The 25,584-nt window shown below is 40.2% G+C and overlaps 1 protein-coding gene across 5 annotated transcripts in view; it reads left to right on the top strand.

Annotated features, from left to right (window-relative positions):
• Window positions 1–25,584, top strand: part of SIK3 (SIK family kinase 3) — a 266,327-nt gene that overhangs the window by 170,986 nt on the left and 69,757 nt on the right. For all 5 annotated transcript variants that reach the window (XM_010812395.3, XM_010812393.4, XM_010812394.3 and 2 more), the window contains one exon: window positions 13,883–14,044. In XM_010812395.3, the coding sequence (XP_010810697.1) occupies window positions 13,883–14,044 (162 nt within the window). The remainder of the gene's footprint in view (window positions 1–13,882; window positions 14,045–25,584) is intronic.

The raw sequence follows: 25,584 nt of genomic DNA, 5'->3' as shown, positions 1-25,584 counted from the left end.
CTGAAGAAGGGAATGGCTACTCACTCCAGTATTCTGGTTTGGAGAATTCCATGGACTGTGTAGTCCATGGGGTCACAAAGAGTCAGACACATTGATAAATGTGAAGGCAAAAGAGACAGAAAGGGGTTTACCAGATGCCTTCACATGTTCCTAGTATGAAGCTAGTGGGGACTTCAATTTCCTAATCCCATATAGAGTACTGTCCTTTTTTTCTTCACAAGGTCTCTAAAGGGCTTGTTGTCCACAGAGAAATTGTTTGGGAGGTGTCAGAGCACAAGATACAAAAGCCCAGCCATGCTTCTTTGCCCCATTAGTTGCTACTCAACTTTTATAACCCTTCTCAAAATGTTATGCTTTCTGTGAACTCTGCCCTGATTGTGCTAGAGATTTATTGCCTTTTTCCTTCTTCCTCTGAGCACACCTTTACTGTAGCACTGTTTGCAGTAAGTTTTTCTTTTTCTTTTTTCTTTTATGTTTCTGTGTCATTGACTTACACTAGACTGAGTAATTCAGACAGTACTGTCTTGACTGATCACTTTTCTCGGTGGTTCTTTTGCCAGACCCTCCTCATCTTCCTGACATCTACATTTTGGAGTGTGCCTGGTTCAGTTGCTTGGACCTCTTTTCTTCTATGCACATCTACTCCCTTGTTGATTTTTATGACCATGCAGCTTCTGACTTCCAAATTTTAAGACTCCAGTCTGACTTGTTCTCTGAATTCCTGGTTTATATACTTAGCTGTTTGCTCAATATCTCCCCTTGGTCTGATGGACCATATGTCTTAACATGTGCAGACTGAACTCTTGGTTTCATTCACCAACTTTTTCTTTTCACCAGTCTTTCCTCTCTCAATAACCACAACTCTGTGCATCTAGCTCCTCACACCAGAAGCTTCTACAGAGTCATACTTAATTTCTCTTTTACTTTCATACCTCAGACCAAAGCCGTCAGTAAATCGTGGTGACTCTGCCTTCAGAATATTTGCTGAATCTGGTCACTTATCATCACCTCAACCAATACCAACCTGATTGAAGTCATAGTCATCTCTTGCTAGGATTACTGCAGTAGCCTTTATCCAGTCTCTCTGAATCTGCTCTGATTCCTCTATGGCAGCTAGAGTGGTTCTTTTAAAGTAAAAGTGGAATGTTCCCACTCAGCTCTCTACTTCTATCAGCTTTCTCTTCTGTTTGGGCTTCCCTGGTAGCTCAGCTGGTAAAGAATCTGCCTGCAATGCAGGAAACCCTGGTTCAATTCCTGGGTTGGGAAGATGTGCTGAAGAAGGAATAGGCTACCCACTCCATACTAGGCCAGTATGCTGGCCTGGAGAATTCCATGGACTGTATAGTTCATGGGGTCACAAAGAGTTGGACATGAATGAGCGCCTTTCACTTTCACTCTTTTTCATCTGTTGGGAATAAGTGCACAGTCTATAAACCTCTGTGTTATGTGGTCTCCAGCAGCCTCTGTGACCTCAGCACCTAGTACGCTCCTGCCTTTTCATATTGACATCTCTTTCTTGTTTGTTAAACTCTGGATATGTTCCCACTTTAAGGTCTTGATATATTCCATTTCTTCTTCCCAAAATACTCTCCCCAGATATCTACATGGCTCTCTCGTCCATTTCCTTCAGGTCTCCTATCAAATGTTACCTTATTAGAGAGGACTTCCGTGGTGGCTCAGATGGTAAAGCATCTGCCTACAATGCGGGAGACCCAGGTTCAATCCCTGGGTCGGGAAGATCCCCTGGAGAAGGAAACAGCAACCCACTCCAGTATTCTTGCCTGGAAAATCCCATGGACGGAGGAGCCTGATAGGCTACAGTCAGTCCATGGGGTTGCAAAGAGTCAGACACGACTGAGTGACTTCACTTCACTTTGCTAGCCGTACTGTCTGAAATCTCACTCTTCCCATTGGCCCACTACTCTCTAGTTCCTTTTCTGCTTTATTCTTCTTCTTGGTTTTTATTGACAACAGACATATATAAAGCCTCATAAACTATAAGCCTCATAAGAGTAAGGACTTTGTAAATTTTGAGCCTGGCTAATAAACAGTACTTAGAATAGTTCCCATAGAGAATATATGCTTATTAAATATTTATTGATCTGCTGAATGAAAGACAGAGTGAATGAAAGAATGTCACTAGATTGCATTGTGACGATTGAATCTTATCTGTGTGTTAAGTGTTTAATGCAGTGTCTAACAAATTTATTTCATTGTTTCACAAAGATAACCAAGTCAGACATGGAATTTTCATGTTATTCCATACACATTTTAGCTCAAGGAGTTTTTGACATGGAAGGAAAAATACTTTTTTGTTTTCTGGATAACAACAGAGAGAGACTTATTAAAGACTATGAATTCTAAGCAATGTAATCGGCATTGCATTGCAGTCACTAAGTCAGGTCCGACTCCTTGCAACTCCAAGGACTGTAGCCCTCCAGGCTCCTTTGTCTATGGGATTTTCCAGGCAAGAATACTTGGGTTGCCGTTTCCTTCTCCAGGGGATCTTCCTGACCCAGGGATCAAACCTGTGTCTCCGGCATTGACAGGCGGATTCTTTACCGCTGAGCCACAGGGAAGTGCTGAAGCAATGTAATACTCTTCAATAAATGGTTATTGAATGAGCATTTATTGCTCATTCAATTGATTTATTGAAATGATCATTGCATACTGTTTGACACTATATTATAAAGGGGCAGCCATGACAATGTGGGTCTGTTTAACTTTACAAACAGAACTGAGAAACTGGTTAGTTTTGTAAACCACTAAACTCATAATTTTAAATTTCCACAGAATGATTTCTTTAGATATACATCCCCAGACTTCCTATTTGAGACCATGAAGTCATAAATCCAGCACTTTATCAAGAAAAGTTTCCTGAATACCAGGCAGAATTCATAGGCATTTAAAATAAATTATTAACTTAACAGTACTGTGTTGAAGTGTGTATGATTTATTATGGACATTCTCAGAGCCTTAAAAATAACATTTCCTAAAGGTGCCAACATGTATGGAACCCAGAAGTTCTCACACAGCCATTTATTTATGCCATGGGATTCTCAGACACCAACAGAGTAGAAATGGAAAAGACCAAATTGTGTAACTAGAGGCTTTAGAAATAGCTGAGAAAAGAAGAGAAGTGCAAGGCAGAGAAGAAAGGAAAAGATATACCCAACTGAATGCTGAGTTCCAAAGAATAGCAGCAAGGGGGAGATAACATGCATTGTTCATTTTCTTCTTAAATGAACAATGCAAAGAAATAGAGGAAACAATACAATGGGAAAGACTAGAGATCTCTTCAAGAAAATTATAGATACCAAGGGAACATTTCATGCAAAGATGGACACAATAAAGGACAGAAACGGTAAGGACCTAACAGAGACGTAAGAGATTAAGATGAGGTGGTAAGAATACACAGAAGAACTGTACAAGAAAGGTCTTCATGACCTGGATAACCATGATAGTGTGGTCACTCACCTAGAGCCAGACATCCTGGAGTTTGAAGTCAAGTGGGTGTTAGGAAGCATTAGTGCAAACAAAGCAAGTGTAGGTGATGGAATTACAGTTGAGCTATTTCAAATCCTAAAAGACGACGCTGTTAAAGTGCTGCATTCATTATGCCAGCAAATTTGGAAAACTCAGCAATGGCTACAGGACTGGAAAAGGTCAGATCTCATTCCAGTCCCAAAGAAGGGCAATGCCAAAGAATGTCCAAACTACCACACAATTGTGCTCATCTCATATGCTAGCAAGATATTGCTCAAAATCGTTCAAACTTGGTTTCAGCAGTAAGTGAACCGAGAACTTTCAGATGTACAAGCTGTGTTTTGAAAAGGCAGAGGAACCAGAGATCAAATTGCCAACATCCACTGGATCATTGAAAAAACAAGAGAATTCTAGAAAACATCTACTGCTTCATTGACTACACTAATGCTTTTGACTGTGTGGATCACAACAAACTGGAAAGTTCTTAAAGAGATGGGAATAGCAGACTGCTTTACCTGCCTCCTGAGAAACCTGTATGAAAGTTAAGAAGCAACAGTTAGAACCGGACATTAAACAAAATGGTTGTTGACTGGTTCAGAATTGGGAAAGGAGTATGCAATGCTGTGTATTGTCACCCTGCTTATTTAACTTATATGCGGAGCACATCATGCAAAATGCCACACTGGATGAGTCCCAGGCTGGAATCAAGATTGCTGGAAGAAAATCAACAACCTCAGATATGCAGATGATACCACCCTTATGGCAGAAAGTGAAGAGAAACTAAAGAGCCTCTTGATGAAGGTGAAAGAAGAGACTGAAAAAACTGGCTTAAACTTCAACATTCAAAAAACTAATGGCATCCAGTCTCATCACTTCATGGCAAATAGATGGGGAAAAAATGAAAACAGTGGCAGATTTTATTTTCTTGGGCTCCAGAATCACTGCAGGTGGTGACTGAAGCCATGAAGTAAAAAGGCGCTTGCTCCTTGGAAGGAAAGCTATGACAAAGCGAGACAGCGTATTAAGAAGCAGAGACATCACTTTGCCGACAAAGGTCCCTCTGGTCAAAACTATGGTTTTTCCAGTAGTTATGTTCAGATATGAGAGTTAGACCATAAAGAAGGCTAAGCGCTGAAAAATTGATGCTTTTGAACTGTGGTGCTGGAGAAGGCTCTTAGAGTTCCTTGGACTGCAAGGAGATCAAGCCAGTCAATCCTATAGGAAATCAACCCTTAATATTCATTGGAAGGACTGATGCTGAAGCTGAAGCTGCAATACTTTGGCCATCTGATGCGAAGAACTGACTCATTGGAAAAGACCCTGATTCTGGGAAAGATTGAAGGCCAGAGGAGAAGGGAATAACAGAGAATGAGATGGTTGGTTGCAATCACCGACTCAGTGGACATGAGTTTGAGCAGACTCTGAGAGACAGTGAAGAAAAGGAATCCTGGCTTGCATGGGGTCATAAAGAGTCGGACAGGACTTAGTGACTGAACACCAAACAGCAACATGTACTAGATACTAGGTGTTACATATGTTAGCTTGCAGCCTCCCACATGTTTGAGAACACTATCACATTGTTTATTTGAATACACTGCTATGTGCTGGGTGGTGGCTGTTGTAACATGCTTTTCTTATTTAATCTTCAAAGCATTCTATATATTTTTATAACTAAAATACTATTTTAGTTATATAAATTAGTTTATAGTTTATATTAGTTATATAAATTATTTACTCCCTTTGGTTAGAAAAACTAGCTGTTTTTTAAGGCTTTACTGACAAGTCAGTATTACTGACTTCATAAAATAATCTATTTCCTTCTCTAATTAATTTTCTATTCATTGTTCTTCATTCTTTTGTTTTATTTTCTTAATATCAGACTTTTTAGCATTTATATTTGTAACCTGCCCAAAATATGAGGGAGCTGCCTGTGCTTAATGCTTAAAAAATTACAGTTTGATGACTTCGCTTTACTGCTAAAGATCCATTCATAGTTGTTGTCTAGCTATCTTGCTGATTTTATCATGACGTAAAAATAAATGCCCCAGAGAATGAGCAAAAGGTATATTTTTACATGGCTCCTATATTAATATTTTTTGAGGGTTTTCTGAACTGTTTATTGTTAACCTTCTTTGGAAAATGAACTTTTTCTGACAAAATGAAGCTACTAGAAAAATAAAGATATTTTAATCATAATATTTAAAATATTTGAGTTATATAAAGAGATTTTTAGTTCATTTTTAAAATTAAGGCATAGTAATTCAGTGTGCTTTCAAACTTTGATGTTCTGATATGTGTGTGTGTGTGTGTGTGTGTGTGTGTGTCTGTGTGCGTGCGCGCGCATTTATGGGGGTAAGGAGGGGGAGAGAGATTAAAAAAAAAAAACCTGGTAAAATATATATAGTTTTTCATTGTAACCATTTTTAAGAAATATTTACTTTTTAAATATATATACATTTTTTCATCGTAACCATTTTTTAAGAAGTATTTACTTTTTTGATCTGGCCGCCCTGGGTCTTCGTTGCTGCACACGGACTTTCTCTAGCTGCGGCCAGTGGAGGCTGCTCTCCAGCTGCAGTGCTTGGGCTTCTTCTGCGGTGGCTTCTCCCTGCAGAGCACAGGCTCTGGGCATGCGGGTTTCGGTAGCTGTGTCACACAGGCTTAGTTGCCCCACGGCATGTGAGATCTTCCTGGACCAGGGATCGAACCAGTGTCCCAGGCATTGTGAGGTGGATTCTTAACCACTGAACCAAACAGGGAAGCGCCATTGTAACCATGTTTTAAGTATATAGTTCAGTGGCATTAATTATGTTGATATTATTGTGCTACCATCAGCAACATCCATCCACAGAATTCTTTTCATCTTCTAAAACTGAAACTTTGTACCCATTAAATAACAACTCCCCATTTACCCCTCTCCCATCCCTTGGCAACTACCATTCCCTTACAAGTAACCATTTTAAGAAGTTTCCCATTTAATATTACTTCTTTTCAGAAATATAAATATATACATGTATACCCTTATACATGTTTGTATTTCCTCTTCCTTACCACACAAACGGAAGCACACTATACATATTATCCTAGACCTTATATGGAATTGTGGATGGAAACCTATCCATGGACTAAGAATCCCTGGTCTAGATGAATGAATAAAGAAGATGTGGTATGTATATACAATGGAGTATTACTTAGCCATAAAAAGGAATGGAACTACATCATTTGTAGTGATATGGATGAACCTAGAGTATGTCACCTCATGCGAAGAGTTGACTCATTGGAAAAGACTCTGATGCTGGGAGGGATTGGGGGCAGGAGGAGAAGGGGACAACAGAGGATGAGATGGCTGGATGGTGTCACTGACTCGATGGACATGAGTCTGAGTGAACTCCAGGAGTTGGTGATGGACAGGGAGGCCTGGCGTGCTGCAATTCATGGGGTCGCAAAGAGTCGGACACGACTGAGCGACTGAACTGAACTGAGAGTCTGTCATACAGACTGTGAAGTAGGTCAGAAATAAAAAAAAACAGATATTGTATATTAATGCATATATATGGAATCTAGAAAAATGGTACTGATGAACATATTTTCAGGGCAGGAATAGAGATTCAGAGCTAGAGAAGGGACTTGTGGACACAGTGGGGGAAGGAAAGGACGGGACAGATTGAGAGTAGCATTGAGATATATATATATATATATATATATATATACACACTACTAAAATAGGTAGCAGGTGGGAAGCTGCTGTATAGCACAGGAAACTCAGCTCAGTGCTCTAGAGGGGTGGCGGTGGGGTAGGAGGGAGGCTCAAGAGAGAGGGTATGTATACTTATGGCTGATTCACATTTTGTACAGCAGACCCTAACACAACATTGTAAAGCAATTATACTCTGATTAAAAAAAAAAGAAGAACCCCTGGTCTAGAGGAAGAGGCATACATGTTGAGAAACAACTACAATGCGGTTGCTCACTGATGTTACAAAGTATATGGACCAAATGCCATTCGATATAAAATATGGACCAGTTCTTCTAGGACTTCCCTGGTAGCTCAGGCGGTAAAGCGTCTGCCTACAATGAAGGAGACCTGGGTTCCATCCCTGGGTCGGGAAGATCCTCTGGAGAAGGAAATGGCAACCCACTCCAATGCTCTTGCCTGGAAAATCCCATGGACTGAGGAACTTGGTAGGCTGCAGTCTGTGGGGTCGCAAAGAGTCGGACATGACTGAGCGACGTCACTTTCACTTTCTTCTAGGGTAGATGAGTATGTTAGGGAAAGCTTCAGAGACATGATTTTAAAGAATCATTTTAAAGAATGAGCTAGACTTGGAGCCTGCAGATTATGCTAGGAATCAGAGAAGAACCTCTGTATGACAAAATTAGCTAACCCACCTTGGCTAGTATATTGATATAGCATGAAAAACATTTTTACTGCATCTGAGAAGTCTGAATGACATTCTTAAAAGGCATTTTAGGATATATGGGATTCTGTTTCACAGGCTGCCTGGGCTTATACTTAAGTCTAGAAGTATTTTTTTAAGAAACTATAAGAAAAATCCTCCTTTATACATTAATGTGAATAGACCTCATATCAAAAGAATGGCATGTTTTTAATATAAACTATTTTTTAACATAAACTATGCTTAGTTTACAAACTTTGTTAGTGGTAAATTAAAGAGTAAAAAAAAAAAAGTTTTTATAAAAGTTTATAGTCTATCCTCTGATAGTTATTCCTAGAGTTAATCTATAATTAATGAGCATTCATCACATGCAAAGGTCTCTTTTCTATGCAGTAGGGAGGCATAGGAAAAAATAGAAATTGTTCTAGCCTAAAGCTTTTAGAACTAAAGCTTATCTTGTGGCTGTGTGTCACAAAAAAAATGTGTTTTCTCAGAACACTGAAGCAAAAGGTTTAGTATTTGGGATAGACAGAAAAAAATAGTATGCATTTTGTTTTTATACCTGCAAGAATGCTTAGTTATGAGCAACTCCGAATAATTATTTATCTTGGTTGCAGTGGTAGTTCCACAAATCTATACATATGATAAAATGACATAGGAGTATACACATATTCCAACCATATCAAATTCTGGCTTTTGATATTGTTCTGTAATTATGTAAGATTGGACTCTTGGAGGAAACGGGGTGAAGGATACATGGGATTTCTCTGTACTATCTCTGCAACTTCCTGTGAATCTGTAATTATTTCAAAAGAAAAGGTTAGGGGAAAAGCTTGCTACTTTGGCTGTCATTTTGAGAGTAGATTGTGGTGGGCCAGGGGCAGAATCAGGGGTACTGGTTAGGAGAAGTATTCTGAGGTTTTGCAGAAATCCAGAAGGCCGATAAATGGCTATTGGACTAAATCGGTGGCACTGGAGTAGGGCGGGGAGAGGGGTGGGGATAGTTGAGTTCTGGATGTGTCTTGATAGCAGAGTTTATAAAATCTGCTGATGGACTGGATGCGAGATGTGGGAGAAAGAGAAGGAAAGACAACAGCAGGGTTTGGGGCCTGGACCACTGGAAGGATGAAAGAAAGAGATGGTAACAAGAAGCAGCAGCAAGTAGAGAAGCCTGGTATGAGGTAGTTGGATTCTTGTCAAGGAAAAACAAATAACAAGCCCTCTTCCTCTAGTGCCTGGCAGCTCGGGGCGTCCAAGGGTTAGGGACAGTGTGATATTTAAGTGAGTGCACTCTTGTTAACCTGCTACCAGGCAGCTGGGTTATCTTGGCCTCGCCTTGGCTCTTTTGGAAAGAAGCATGTGTTTGATAAACAGGAAGTTGTTTCCATGGGTGTAGAAAGACGAAATGATAGAACCGCGTGGCACAGCAGAGAACCGCTAGCTGTGGTTAGCCTGGAAGGGGCAGAGATGCTTGCAGGTAGCCACCTAGCTTAGCACACAAGCCGCCTTTTCCCCATTCTAGACTGAGTTATTTCTTCATCATGAAAAATGGAAAGTCTCTGCCCTGTTGCTTGACCTGCTGTCAGGGAAGGTTCATTTTCAGCTCGTGTTTGGGTCAGGTACGAGTCGTGGACCTAGCAGACAAATGGAGACACTGTCTGTTTATAGTGGAAAAGTGACTTATTTTAAGAAGCGTTGGCTCCCCACCACTACCCCATTAGTGGCATGCCTCTGACACTCCAGTGAGCTGGGCTAAGGATGTTAAGACTGCCTTGTGTGTATTTTTGCTCTTTGAAAGGTTAGAATCTAAATGTACCACAAGATATTTCTTCTTGAGTCAGATTGGGACAAAATTACAAGCAGTGAATTCTGAAGCAAACTTTATAAATGCTGGTGCCTGAATACTTTTGAAACTTCAGAATGCATTCCCTCTGCTTCTAATAATATACTCTTCATGAGGTATATATATATAAATCCCTTAGTGTCACTAACTTTTTTTTTTTTTTTTTTTACTTTGTAAGGAAAAACAGATAAAAAAGATTATAGAAATCCGGTGCCAAGTGATTTATGGTGATTGAAAAGTGAGAAAGAGAACTTGGACTCCTTACTTTTTTGTTGTTTGTTTTTATAGTTTTTATTTCATAGTTTTCTTGTAATAAGAGCTAGAAAACAGGAGAACTGTTTTCTCCTTCTAATTGAGAGTCACTGCATCTTTGTCAGGGTTGAAATGGTTGAAGTTATGATAGAGGATACCTTTAAATTTGCAGGTACAGTGGGAACTAAGTAGATTAGTAGTTAATTGATGGTGAAAAGGGGTTTACTGTGACGGATTGCATATTGTCTAGACTCGGGTGAGTGGGTGGGGGTACGAGTCTAGGAATACAGGAAGCTAGTGTCCGAGCAGGGTGGGTTGCTTGGGACTAGTGATGTGGGTGGGATCTTGCCCAGTATTTCGGAGAACTAGCTCACTAAGCTGTCCAGAAGAAGCAGAACAACTCTTTAGAGTTCCTTGCAACTGGGTGTCTCCTGACAAGTTTCAAAATGTGTTTTACTTTGAATGTTAAAGTGGTTCAGGAGCTGTTTCGTATCATTTGCCTTCTGAAATTACCCCAGTGTGTTTTCCAGCACTGGGACTTTGTGTTAAGTCCAGGCTGGCCTCCTGCTCTGGGTTTCTTCACTAGAAGTTAAATATCATATTTGAACTGGAAGAATTTTTGCTACTTGCCTATGGAGCATTCATGAACATAAAGCAGCCATTTGTCAGCAGGCAGCTGAAAGGCAGTTTCAGCAGGGACTGCAAACCACTGCAGGCTGTTGGCTTCCTGGCACACCCACCAGACCCTAAGGTTTACGCCGAAAGCAAACTAACAGGACTGTGGGCTGTAGGTGGGGGGAGTGGTGGTAATAAGATGGGCAAAAATAAAAGCAGAGGCTGGAGTCTGAATGACATTGAGCCAGTATGAAGGTCCTGTATGTGGGGAAGAACACAACACTCCCCAAAAAAACTTAAACATCAAACACAATGGCTCAGAAAAAACATCTGATGTTTACAGCTAACACATTTTAAAAAAAGTAAATTGTGTGTATCTTTTTTATATTCATAGCTATAGGGATACTGTAGATATCTTTAGGGAAAGTGAAAGTGTTAGTTGGTTAGTCGTGTCCAACTCTTTGCCACCCCATGAGCTATAGCCTGCCAGGCTTCTCTGTCTATGGAATTCTCCAGGTAAGAATACTGGAGTGGGTTGCCAGTTCCTTCTCCAAGGGATCTTCCCGACCCAAGGATCGAACCAGGTCTCCTGCATTGCAGACAGATTCTTTACCATCTGAGCCGCCAGGGAAGCCTTCTTTTGTGAAAGTGCTATATAATTTAAGCTGTTTTTCCCAGTGTGCTGTCTCAAATACCTTGTAACCAGAACCATGTAACATTGACAGTTGGTGTATAATAATAAAGATCAATTTTGAGCACTACAGTATCTTGAACAAAGAGCCTTACGATCTGTTAACCAAATGCTGAAATAGCATTTATGTAGTATTGAGTGGAACTTTTTTTTTTAAATAGCTTTTTAAAAAATGTCTTTGGAAGTTAAAATTTTGTCATATATGATAACTCTTAGTCAAAGTACGAGTATATTCCCAAATATGCTGTCCTTTCTTTGGCCATAGCATGTAACAGAATTTATTTCTGTTTAGCAGATCAAGAGATAGAGATATTGGCAGTATAAATGATTCATCCAAGGACAACCAATGTGTCATTCTAGAGATAAAACAGAACTAGTCTGCATTCCACCAGCTCCTGGCCTGTGTAACATTTTTGAGAACTTTCCAATCATTTTAGGAAAACAAAGTACTTGGAAAATATAAAGATTTTTTTTTTTAATAAAAGAAAATCACTTATTTTGGAAATTGCTAAATTAATCATTCTGTTGTGTTTAAGAAGCTCTTTGATGTGTTCTGGTAATTAGTATTTACTGCCAGATGAATGTCTCCTGGGCATTTTAATTAATGGGTGGCTTGGCCAAATGAGCTTCTGATGGTAAACCTTCATAAGGGCTTATTTTTGTGTTTCTCAAGAATAGCTGTCTCTTCAAAGCTCTTTAATTAGACAGAGTTTAGCAGCTAAAACACATTATTAGAATAATTAGGCCTTGGATTAAGAGCAGTAGTGGGTCAAAGGAGCAGGTACTGTTCGAGAATGGACTCTTGCAGTGGTGCACGGTGTCCACTTCTGATGGATGTCCAGTTCTTCAGCAGCTTATGTTCACTCCTTGTCCCTCTCTGAGGCTTTTATGTTGTTTGAAGTTCATTTGACAGGTCATACCAGAAGCCTAAACATACCAATGTGTGAGCTCATTTATCACCACCTCCAAACTCTGGTGGAAAGCTATATCCTAGTCCTATTAATATCTAAGCTAAAGTCTTCTTATTTTCTCTTTATTTCTACCAAATTGGTAATCGTAGCCATAATAATGATTGTTTTTGAGGGAAATGCGTCAAAGATTTTGTTTGGGGGTCATTGATAACTCTTAACAATTATAGCAGCTTCTTTGAGGAGTCTTTCTTAATAAATAATCTACTTATAACATTGTTCTTTAAATTACTGTTGTATTTGGTCTCCAAAGTTTTATTTTCTTTGTGGTCAGAATGTTGTTCGAATTGTTTGAGAATCTGCTGTGTAGATGAATTATCATTTTTCCTCCTCTTCTTTACACCCTCTTCCCCCATTTCTTGTCCTAAGCTCTTAATCTTGTTAGTCTTTACTAGAGCATATATTTTATTTCAGAATTCTTCTCTGTGGTGAAAGAAAGAAATATCTGACTGGTCTCATGGGGGTTTGAGATGGTGCCAGAACAATCGGGTAGTGTTACTGAAACTACTATTAGAAAACAAACAATAATATAGTCACTTATATTGTCTAATTTTTCACTTTCCCACTATCTCAGGATGCTTATGATGGCAAATGCATCTTTTCCCAAGCTGGATCAGTTGGTTTAAGGATAGTGCTGAGAGGCTATTACAGATTTCAAACGGAGCAAACTGTGTCACTAACGTTTCTAATCCTATCAGCTGTCATGACCCGTATTTGTTGTTAGATGAAGAACTGGGTTAGGATATGCATGTCATTGGTTTAATATAAACCTACTGCTATGATTAGAAAAAAGTTATAGAACTTATGATATGTATCAACCAGTTCCTTTTTAAAGATAGTAGATAGCCTGATTTAGAGATATACAAAGCTTATCACATGTAAATTCTTTTGTTGTACCTTAGCAACATAGCCAATGGGATTATTTCATTTAAAGTGGTAGAAACTTCATTTGGTTTTCTATCAGTAAAGCTTCATAACACAGTTTTAAAATATTTGGTAAGCACAATAAATGCACATGTAAAGATGCAGGCATATTGCTGTACATCCCAGAGAATAGTCACCAAATACATACATTTTTATGTCAAGTTGTAAAACTTGAGAGCAAAAGGGATTAGCCTGAACAGAGTCCTATATAAAGCAGGATTTCCCCCCTTAGTAGTGACTGATTTCTGTCTGTTCTCTCCTAAAATGATTGATTACCGGGACTCTGCTTTTTGACTCACTCTTTAGCACAGGAAATATTGCTGATACTGATACTTATCTCATGTGCACGTTTGCTGTGTATATGTAAACTTTCACAGTGGAGCTATGAACAGGAAGATGTTGAGTATTTCAATCCCTGAAGAAAACCATTGCGTGTGTCCCTCACTACTCTCCCTTTCTTACGGTAGGGTGAGTGTACTCGTATGCACATGTATGTAATGGGATTTATACTTAATGGCGTTTGGATGCTGACTACTAATGAATTTTATAGATACAAATCAAGGCTGTGAGTGCATTGTGTTCCATCTGTTTGTTTCACGTCTTTGACTCACTCTTGTGCTGGGCCCACTAGCAGCCCTCCTCCTGTCTACCTTTTGAAGTCACACCAGTCCCCAACAAGAACTGACGGTACTCTTCTTTGGCACAGACCACCTGGTGGCCCACGGCAGGATGGCAGAAAAGGAGGCCCGTCGCAAGTTCAAACAGATCGTTGCAGCCGTGTATTTTTGTCACTGTCGGAACATTGTTCATCGTGATTTAAAAGCTGAAAATTTGCTCCTGGACGCCAATCTGAATATCAAGATAGCAGGTGAGAAGTGTGCTGAGGATGTGCAATAGGAATAAAGGAGCTTTTCCTTCAAGGTTCTTAAAGCGAGGGATTGTCTTGTTTCTATCTATTCAGAAAGAAGGATTGTGAAAAGGATTTTGTGTGTGCATGGCTTGAAAATGAATAAACTTTCAGAATACACTTATGTACATTTTTCACATAGTTTCTGATGCAACTAGGTTGGGGAGAAGAAAGAAAAAGTGATTTTTAAATAAGGAATACAACATAGAATAAAGTAGTAAAAAGATCTCATAAAACTGTATGCCCATCCTCACTTGAGAAGGTTGATTTGTATCATTGCTGATACAGAGCATACTTATTCTTAAGACTGTGGTTTTAAGAATAGATCTTATCGTGGTTTAAAGGCAGTCCATCTCTTTTCATCCTCAAATTTCATTCATCTGCTCATCTGACTGCCTGAAAAAGCACTTTTCACTGCCTCAGTCTCCTCATACTTCAGTTTTAGTAAACTGCCAGCATTTGCCTAACCAATGCAAGCTCACCACCTATTGATAGAAGAAAGTGACTGCAATCTATATGGAAACTATAGATATGGAAATAAGCCATTTTTGTTTTCTGACAGTTTTTGGCATTACATTTTATGTCCCTCATGTCCCAGGTGAAAAAGGAAGGGAGTCTCATATAGAAAACAGAAGTGTAGCTAGACTTTAACCGTCTTGAAAAACCTAAGTAAGAAGCAGTTCTAAAGATTGCCCTCCTTAACCAGATGGTAATTCAGAATTCAAGTTTATATTATACATGAGAGGTCAGAGTCCCTGTGTGTAGGTTGGTGATTCTTCTGACATAACTGCCCACATTCCAGGCTCTGCTTTCCCATCCTTGGAATTCACCTAGCCTTATGTTTATCTGAGTTGGGCTGATTAGAACTTTTCAGCTGTGAGCTCTTTGAGTCCTGGATTTGCTCAATATACAGTAGACAGGAATTAGATACTTTCTTTTTCTTAGATGAAATTCAGTTTTTCCTTTGCCCTTATGTCTGTTTTATATTCTGTAATGCTCTCTAGATGCTGACACTTCTCACAGAGGCTGGGCAGGGGGAAAGGCCTCACAGTTTCAAACCCTCTTTTGTCATTATTGTAGCTTCAGTTGAATTAATGATAACAATACCTACTAAGCTTCACAATCCTTAAAAGTATAATAAAATGTTGTGTTAATTATCTATTCTGATGTAACAAATGACCGCACACTTTGTGGCTTGAAGCAATATAAGTGTATTGTCTTACAGCTCTGGAGGTCCAAAATCTGGAGTGAGTCGCGTGGGGCTGAAGTCACGGTGGGGTGGGGCTGGCTCCATCTAGAGGCTTTTGGGGGATTCGTGTCCTTCCCTTCGTCAGCTTCTGGAGTCCTTCTGCGTTCCTGGGCTCCAGCCCTTTTCTCACGTCACTCTTCCGCCTCCTGTTTCCATTGTCACATCTTTCGCTCTTTACTGTTCCCCCTTTTTCCCTCTTGAAAGGACCTTGTGACTATACTGGGCCCTCCAGGATGGTCTCTCCTGCTCAAGGTCCTTACCCTGGTGACCGCCCTGGTAGTCCAGTGGCTAGGACTTCACACCCCGGTGCAGGGGCCCACTGGCTGGGAAACTAGATCCCACAGGTCGCAACGGACATGGAAGATCCCAAGCGCCACAACCAAGAGCCAGCACAGCCAAATAAATGATAAATAAATAAAGTTTTTAATGAGTATATAAATGAAATTTTAAAAAAAGATCCTTTTTTTAATAAATGAAGTTTAAGATCCTTGACCTAATCATGTCTGCAAAAATATATAACACATTCACAAGTTCCACGGATTAGGACAGGGACATCTTTGAAGGGCTGTCATTCAGCCAGCCACAAATGTCATTGTAGGGCTCTTTGGATTGGTAATTAAGGTAGTGAGTTTAAAAAAAGGCCCAGATTTTGTGCTCCAGTCTTATTCTACTGACCAAAGACCAAGAAAAAATTGTTATGCTTTTTTGTTCTTGATTTTGAATTTAGAACCATTTTGGTTTAGTTAAGGGCAATTTGCCCTAGAGAAGGAAATGGCAACCCACTCCAGTGTTCTTGCCTGGAGAATTCCATGGAGAGAGGAGCCTGGTGAGCCCCAGTCCCTGGGATCACAGAGAGTTGGATACAACTGTGTGACTAACATACACACACACACGGGCAATTTGCATGGTTTTTAATTTTCGCATTGAAAAGCTAGGTGTTAAAGCAGGGATTGGTGACAACTGAATTTAGGGTCTCTACTGACAAATATTTGGATAAGGAGATTTTTTAAAGCTTTCTTTGTTAAACCCATGTAGTCACAATATGAGTTTCTACCTGCTGATGTGTAATTATGGACTCCTAGGGACGCTGGCATTCAGCTTTGGGCTGTGTATTAATCCATATATTTTCGCAGGATTTTTGCTTCGTTCACTTAAAGTCTCTGTTTTCGTTGTTTGTTTTTGCCGCAAAGCAGAGAATCAATGAGCGTGATGGTTCTGTGCTCTTACAGCTCTCGGATGTTGCCTTTGCGTTCTTTCCTTCATGCCGTCCCCGCTCAGTTTCTCAGTCGTTGCCCAAGCTTCTCTCCCTACACACGTTAGATAGAATGCCCATTCTCACCTCCCAAGCCTTCTCTGAGTTCAGTCAACCAGGGGGAGAAATGCTGCTAACTGAAGCTGACCACAGCATGACTAGTTTCAGAGAGGTGTGTTGGATGGTTGTGACAGGACACAGTCAGGTAAGTAATGAAATCAGCTTTTATTCTCAAAGCCCAGAGTAACTTTCAGATCCTTGGTCTTTTCAATAGTCTTTTTGACAAATTATTGTAAGTCTTGATAAGAAAGAACTACCATATAAAAAGAAGTACATGAGAAAGAAAGGAGGATTTTTTTGTTTTATATAAAATATTGTTAGTCTTAGGCACCTCATTTAAAAAGAATCATATATGTTATAGTAGCAAATTAACATGGAATTAATAAAAGTTCAGATTAGGAAATCTAAGGAGTGTGTTTTCCTTATGTCAATATTTATGTAGTGGTTTATTTTTTTTATTGGCATATAATTGCTTTACAATGTTATGTTAGTTACTGCTATATAAGGAAGTGAAGCAGCCATTTGCATACATACATCCCCTCCCTCTTGAATCTCCCTCGCACCCCCTCATTCCACCCCCTAAGTCATCAAAGAGCTGAGCTGCCTGCACCGCGCCGCTGCTCCCCACCATTCTCTGTTCTGCACGCGGCGACGCCTGTGTGTCCATGGCCGTGTCTGTATGTCATTGCTGCTCTCCCAGATTGCCCCGCCCTCCCCTTCCCGCCCTGTGTCCACATGTCCATTATTTATACCTAGTGGTTTTGATGAAAAGGTCATGTATCCTGTTCAAAAATAGATGAATAAGTTGTTCTAGGGTTGTTTGTGTTTGCAGGAATGTGTTTGCTTTTTCTATGAAGTAATGTGACAGTTTACACGTAATACTCTTGGTACTACTGTAAAAATGTAGTAAGTATAAAAGCCCGTATTTGCCCTCTTCAACAGAATATGTGTTTCCTGGACACAAGAGGTAAATTTCAGTTACAGGCATTAAAAGATTCAACTTCAGTCCATGGTTTAAGAGTTTTTGTGATTAAATTCTTAGCTGTGAATTTTTGTTCTACGCTAGTTCTAGAGAGAATGAAGCCCAGGTGAATACTTTGTTGTCTTTCTGGTTTTAGAATTTAAAAAGGCTTCTTCTTAATGCTGGTCACAAACCTATATCTTCTGTAAGATTATTTGAAAGATGTTTCTATCATTAGCAATCCAGAATAAGCATTGATTGTTTTCAGAATAAAGAATTTTATTTCTGAAAGACAGAACTGCCAAGTCTAAGAATTTTTAGTGGATATCTAAAATCTTCACGGTTCTTAACAAAGGCTTTATGTTCCACTATCATGGAACAGAGAAAAGAAGGCTGAGAACATACTCCCACCCTCAAGAATTTACAGTCTTATTTGAGCAGCAAATGCGTAGACTACAATGAGATTTTGCTTCATGTATATAAAAAGTGGGCTTTCCCGGTGACTCAGTGGTAAAGAATCCACCTGCTAGTGCAGGAGATGCAAGAGATGTGGGTTTGATCCCTGGGTTGGGAAGATTGGGAAGATCCCCTGGGGAAGGGAATGGCAACCCACTCCAGTATTCTTGCCTGGAGAATTCCGCGGACAGAAGAACCTGGCAGGCTACAGTCCATGGGGTCGCAGAGTTGGACACAACTAAGGGACTGAAGACAAGCACATATAAAAAGTACTTTGCAAGGCATTTTCACACATATCATTTAATTTCATATTTGGCATACAAGTATAGCTTGTTTAGAAAACTAGAGTTTCCAAAAGACCTTTAACTTGCTAAAACTTTGAATTTCTTTTAAAGAGCATTCATGCAAAGCCCTTTCTTGTATAGAGTTCATCGCTGGGAAAAGAGTAGGTTTCTTGGTCTCTAATCTTTCCTGTTTCTTGCCTCAGATGTGTGAGGACCACAGAGGAGCAGATGCCAGATGGGGGAGGCACAGCATGGCTCCCTCAGCACATCCTCATATCCCTGGGTGACGGCATGGTCAACAGCTACCAAATTACAGTTTGATACAATAGCGAGAGATGTTACATAGCACGTTGTGATTCATTATCATGTTAATTGTATAGTCCAATTACCACAGAGTTCGGAGGATGAAGAAACCACTTGAGTTTACAAAATTCCATTAGATAACAGCTGCCACCGGGACTGTCAGCAGCTCCTGCTTACTGTTGGACTCCCACTGCCTTGCACGTACCTGTCCTGCAGTGGGTGCTCAAGAACTCTGTGGGTCTGAACTTTATATGGCAGTGATGAGGACAGAATCATCCTTTTGAGAATGTAGCCCTTGAGGTGAGTCTTAAAGGATGAGCAGACTTCTTTAAGGATAGGTGTTGAGGAGAGAATGCCAATAGGATCAGCAAATGTTAATAGAGCACATGCTGTGTGCGGATCTTGGGGATGCAGCAGCAGGTAAAATAGTCCCTCGGAACTAACATTCTGATGGCAGAAGATAGACAGTAAACACGTGAACAAATGAGCTCTCCTAGGGCTTCCCTGGTGGTCCAGTGCTTAAGACTCCACGATGCCAGTGCAGCGCGGAGGGGGGTGGGGGTTGGTTGATCCTTGGTTAGGAACTGAGATACCACATACCATGAGACCCAGCCAAAAAAAAATTTTTTTATTAAATAAAAAAGTTCTCATAAGGACTTGTGAAAGTGGTAAAATGACTTGTGGGAGGATAACCAGGACAGGCACAGCCTTCCAAACAGAAGGAAGAGCAAGGCCAAGGCCTGAGTGAGGTGACGGTAACATGTTTAGGGGATAAGAGACAGGTTTGCATGGCTGGAGATGATAAATAAGGTGGGGAGTGGAAGGATGAAGTGAGAGAGCTGGCACGGGCCAGTTGACGTGGGGTGCTGTGCACATGGTGAGGATTGGGGGGTTATTTGGTTACAGTGGGAACCTGAGCTGGAGCAGCCTGAATAGCAGTAGGACGCACACAGCGTGTCTGCAGAAAAGCTTGGCGAGAGGGAAGACTTGAGGAGGGGAGGCATCCTGAGAACGTGGGGAGGGGCGGTATTTATACTGGATTGCGAGATTGTTTGACTTCTAGGCTTAATAAATCAGACTGCGGTGGATAAGGGGAAAAAAAGTGAGAGTAGGGAGAGGGGACAGAAAGGCAATAGGAAGATCATTTCAAAGCCTGTGCAATGCATACAGCCGATTCATGTTGCTGTGCAGCAGAAACTAACACAACATCGTAAAGCACTGTAAAAGTGGACTCTAAAAAAGAAATAAAATTTTAAAAGAGGAAGCAAAAGCTCATACTGGGGCAGTGGGATGTAGCTTTATCTAATTATCCCTCGTCTGTAAGGTGCCGCTTCAGGTATCTGCCTTTTCCTGGAGAGATCCATGCTCTTGTGTATTTCCTCCCCTAGACTGTAAGCAGGGGAGTTCCCACACTCGTTTCTATTACGTGTTCCTCAGTGGTCTAACATAGCAGGTGCTCAGTAAATAAGTGTTTGTTGAATGGGGGTGGGTGGGGTGGGGAAGGCCTGTGAAATGTTAAGATTCCGCATGCAGGTGGTGGTGCTGGACCTGGGAAGGAAGAAAAGGGCAGCAAACACGAGCGATGCAAGAGAGGAAGAGTCTGGGACTGGGTAACCAGTCACAACTGGGCCAGGAAGAGGGAGCTTACAGTCAGTGTTTGTTTAGAAGTAGAGAAATCAGATTTCCTTATTGACAGATTATATTAAGCTATCAAAGAAGTCTGCTGTTGCCTTATTTTTAACAGTTGATGCACTGCTGTTTGAAAGTAATTTTAATTCTTGTCCCTAGAAACTAAGAAGAGAAATTTCTAGATTTATAAAAGATTGCCTAAATGTAGCTGGCTTATTCCATGAAGCAAAGTTATTTGAAATACTCAGACGCTATGAGAATGTTTTGAAAATTGTGGAAACTTTTTTTTTTTTTAACCTAAGGAAGTTGGAAACTTTTTTCTTTAAATGTCGACTCCCAGAATGGCCTCCATGAGATGGTTTCCACTCCGGTGTTATTGTTTTAGTTGGCAATCAGTAGACAGCAAAGATCTGAAGTTCAGCTACAGCAAAGCCAATATTTTGGAAAGAATTTCCACAGTGCATGGATTTAAGGTACTGTGGAAATTTTTGACCTTTAATGCAGTGAGATCTAGACTACTTCATTTTTTAAAAGTGAGAAATGAAAACATTTGGTAATAACTTCATTGACCTTTCACCCCCAGCATGAATATACTGAGATATAGTCCTACAAGAAAAAATAAAGGTTGGAAACCTTGGTTTCTGAGACTCCTTCCATAGCCTGGTGATTGAGAATATCCCCGAGAGGTCAGAAAAAGTAGTTATGCAATATTCATCATATCACTCCCAAATTTTATGTCATGGTACTAACACCCTTTATTTCGGTAATCTTTCAGTACACCTCCCTGGTTGACAGGGAGTAAATTGAGACTCAGGCCATGTAACTTCCCCAAATTTGGGTCCTAATGGAGCCTAGGAGTCGTAAGGCCTCACCCGGTACTCACAGCCTGAAGTGGTGAGGACTCTCAACTAGCAGGGCTAAGCAGCAGTCATGTATATTGACCCTTGAGAAAATGCAGTTGGGGGAATTCTCTCTTCTGAATCATATTCCTAAGACTGGAACTTCACTATGAAATATTAATGTACTTTCATTCAAAAGGTGTTTCAGGTACACGTAGTTGATTTTTGACAAAAACTCTGTGAAGTTAAAATTTAAGTGAGCAGATTTTTGTCAGTCATAGTTCTGGGTTATAAGTATAAGGTCTTGTTGATCTTGAAAAGTGATTGCACCTTGCTAGGATCAAAACCAATTTTCTGTTTTGGGGGTTTTATTAACAACAGCTATGCTACCAGTACAAAGCATTACCTCTCAGATTTTCCCACTGGTTTTCCTAACACAGAAATGAACTCACACAGGCTGGGGGGCAAGTTGGGGGCTGGTTACATAGTCTGAAATTGCTCACTTTGTAAATCACATGCTTTATCTTTAAATTCATGCACATTTTGTATCCTCCTCAATGTTGTATCTACATTTGTTTTAATATTAAAATTATTCAACTTTATTTAATATAGGGAAAAAATTGATACTCCTAGAAGATGTATTTTATTTGGCTTATAGTTTCACATAACTCTTGGCATACTTCAGCATTATGCCTAGAACACGCAGACGTGAACCAGTTTGAGAGATGGAGAATAAAGAATTTCTTCCCCAACTTTAGGTTCCTCTTATACAAACTCCTATTAATTGCAGATCATTCATTTGGGGGATAATTGTGTGTGTGTGTTAGATGCTCAGTCACGTCCAACTCTTTGGGACTCTGTTGACTGTAGCTCACTAGGACTCCTCTGCCCATGGAAAAGTACTGGAAAGGGTTGCCATTCCCTTCTCCAGGGAATCTTCCCAACCCAGGGATCGAACCCAGATATCCTACACTGCAAGCAGATTCTTTACTGAGCCACCATTAGTGGTAAATAAATGGGGTAGTGGTTTAGATCTCCCAACTCTTACGTGGAATGGTTTGAGAGCCTTTGACAGTAAAGCAAGTGAGTCCACCTGCTGGCTCAGAGCTAAGGAGCCTGCCTGTAACCCAGCCGTCATGATTATTGCTCAGTTGGAGTGGTTGGGCACCCTTGATAGTGTTGACCAGTGTGTGGTTTTTCATCAAATTTTGTTAGATTTACATGGACTATTGGATAGTATATAAAGTATAAGAAACATTTATGTTAAAAATTTAATGAGGATGGAAATGATAATTCTACAATGTCTCAAGACAAACCTTGCCTAATTCATGGATTATCTTCATTGATCACAGACCTTTTACAGATGTTTCTAGGTATTCAAGAGCTAAAATTTTTATATATATACACACACACGGACACATATAATATCCAGTTTGCTTTATTGGGAATAAAGACTGCCCACATTATTGTGTATTATTTGCAAAGAAGTGCTAAACTTGCTTATCCATTTTACCATTTAAAAACAAACTATGGAAATAATAGGGTTTAGTTCTTAGGTTAAAAAGTGTAAGAATTCCGAATACAAGACCATGACAAGTTTTGACCATTTGTAATCTCAGTTTGTAATCTCAGCATATGGAGCTTCCCAGGTAGTTCAGCAGTAAAATCCAGTTGCCAGTGGAGGAGTCACAAGAGACACGGTTTCGATTCCTGAGTCACAAAGATCCCCTGGAGAAGAAAATGGCAAACCACTGCAGGATTCTTGCCTGGGAAACCCCATGGACAGAGGAGCCTGGTGGGCTGTAGTCCATGGGGTTGCAAAGAGTCGGACACAACTGAGCACACATGCATGCACAACCTCAGTGTATCGGTGACTTCCAAACTACACGTATCAATTTGAGATAAATACTTTTTTTACATAATTTAAATACATTAATGAGTCATTTGTTAAATGGGCAAAACAGTTTTCCTTGAATAATATTATAGTGAACTTTTATTTTTTTATTGAAAGATGATTACTTTACAACATAGTTTATTGTTTATCCATCCTGTATATAATAGCGTGCATCTAATTCGAATCCCAAACTCCCAATCCATTCTACTTAGTTTCTAGGTGACAATTTAGAGTCTTATAGGTGATCATACCAACTTTTCTCCAAAAGTAGCTTTCTGTGTATCAGATTATATGTCTTAACTTTTAATTTGGAAAATATTGTTTTTGTACCTGTATACTATATTTCTATTTGGTGTCTTTAGTTTTTGTTGAGAATTTAAGGGGACCTTAATTCATTATGGTCTGTAAAAGGTGCTAAAAATTTGTATAGTGTACTCACCTATCAGTGTTAGAAACTTACTTGATTGAATGATTGGACTTTTATTTTTCTAAGTGATATGATTTAGAATTATGACTATAATAATATGCGTAAATGTTTCCAGGAATTCCAATGGATATTGTTTGTAGGTCTTACAGAAAGTGTCTTAGTACAACTCTTTGCTATATACGCCTACTCTGTACTAGAGTTTGATGAAAAGGTCTTATGTTTTGTGGGGTTATTGTTGTTTAGTCACTTGGTTGTGTCCGACTCTTTGCGACCCCATAGACTACAGCACGCCAGGCTTCCCTGTCCTTTACCATCTCCCGGAGCTTGCTCAAACGAATGTCCATTGAGTCAGTGATGCCATCCAGCTGTCTCCTTCTGCCTTCAATCTTTCCCAGCATCAGAGTCTTTTCAAATGATTCAGTTCTCTGCATCAGGTGGCCAAAGTATTGGAGTCTCAGCTTCAGCGTCAGTCCTTCCAGTGAATATTCAGGACTGATTTCCTTTAGGATTGATTGATTGGATCTCCTTGCAGTCCAAGGGACTCTCAAGAGTCTTCTCCAATACCACAGTTCAAAAGCATCAATTCTTCAGCACTCAGCCTTCTTTATGGTCCAGTTCTCAACTCTCACATCCATATGGTCCAACTCTCACATCCATATGTTTTGTTTGGGGAGGGTTATTTTTCATGAGAAGGGTAGTGCTATCTATAATAGAGTAGAGAGGGTTTATTTGTTATTTCATTTAAAAATAGCCAAGTTCAGTTTTCCTAACTGCTGAGATATTTTAACGCTTTGAGGGAAAATGCATGTCATTCATTGAAAATACCCATGTAATGTTGGTCCAGCAATTTTGTTTTTAAACTTTAATTTTCCACAGAGATAGCATACGGCATAGACACCTAGTGCTGGGAAGTTGCAGAGCGTCAGGAGATTCCTAAGGTTAAGTGATGGGTGCAGAGGAGCCTCATATGTGGTGTAATCTAGAAGCGGCCACAGAATGGCCCTTTAATAGCTCTCTAAAACGTTCCAGGAAGGTACATATATTCTCTCAATCTCCTGAGAATTATCTCTCGCCTCCTTCAATTCTGACCTTCTCTGGTTTCTTAAACTAAATCAACGCCCACCCCCCGTCCAGAAGCTGATTACTTGATTTTTTTTTTCCCATGAAGAAATTTCTCTTGAGTATAAATGCTCAGGCTGTGAGTCAGTAGTTTTTGGCATTACTTCCCTATTAGCTCCTAGTTAGGAAGTTCAGCCAGAGGTTGGAGGGATTGCTAAAGACAGGACTTCCCAAGACCCGTTTTTAAGAGCAAACTAATATGGAGACTCCTGGGAACTTAGAATTTGGTCACTACCAATATTCTGAGATCTGCACAGTTGACTCTTGTTGTGTTCAATTCCAGATAAAGCGTTTGGGCCACATGATTCCTAGGCTAGTGATGTTGTGCAGGAAAAGCGTGATTCGTGCCATGTGCAGAAGGAAAATGGCGGCCCACGCTAGTGCTCTTGCCTGGAGAATCCCACAGATGGAGGAGCCTGGTAGGCTGCAGTCCACAGGGTTGCAAAGAGTTGGACACGACTGAGTGACTTCACTTCACTTTACTTCTATCTTAGTAGTCCATGTAACAGTCTGAATCCCGTTTATAAAGTGTTCTTTCACAGTTCTTGATCTTTGGTTCTTCAAGTCATTTTTAGCTTGTACACTCGACAGCTTGTGGCCCCTACCCTGCACTTATTAGTCCATTGAGAAGTTAATCAAGGGCCAGAATTATTTATATTCTTGATCTTTGTCTCTAGTTGTAAGTGCAGCGTTGGGGTTATAAGTTTTCAGAAACTTTCAGATTTTAGAACATGAAGGATTTAGTCACAGTATTTTCTGGTGAGGTTGTTTATTCAGACTACATAGTTATTTTCCCACTTCGCTTTTTTCCTCGGCCCCATACTTACTTCCCACAGCGAGGGAATGAGATGAAGCACGAGTGAGTCTGGGAGGCATTGGCTGTCGCTTGTAGCTGTGCTGCCGTCCACCTTCACAGACACTGCCACCCTGTGGGACTGGCTGCAGGCTAGCCCTAATCTGTCCCATCTGCTTTGGGTTTCTCCTTGGTTAGCCAGAAAAGAAGTCAAGGGCATTGCTCTGAGGTGGTA

Source organism: Bos taurus, chromosome 15 (genome assembly GCF_002263795.3).
Source record: "Bos taurus isolate L1 Dominette 01449 registration number 42190680 breed Hereford chromosome 15, ARS-UCD2.0, whole genome shotgun sequence".
NCBI lineage: Eukaryota > Metazoa > Chordata > Mammalia > Artiodactyla > Bovidae > Bos > Bos taurus.
The sequence above is the reverse complement of the archived record's forward strand: the minus strand, read 5'-3'. Positions and strand labels throughout refer to the sequence as shown.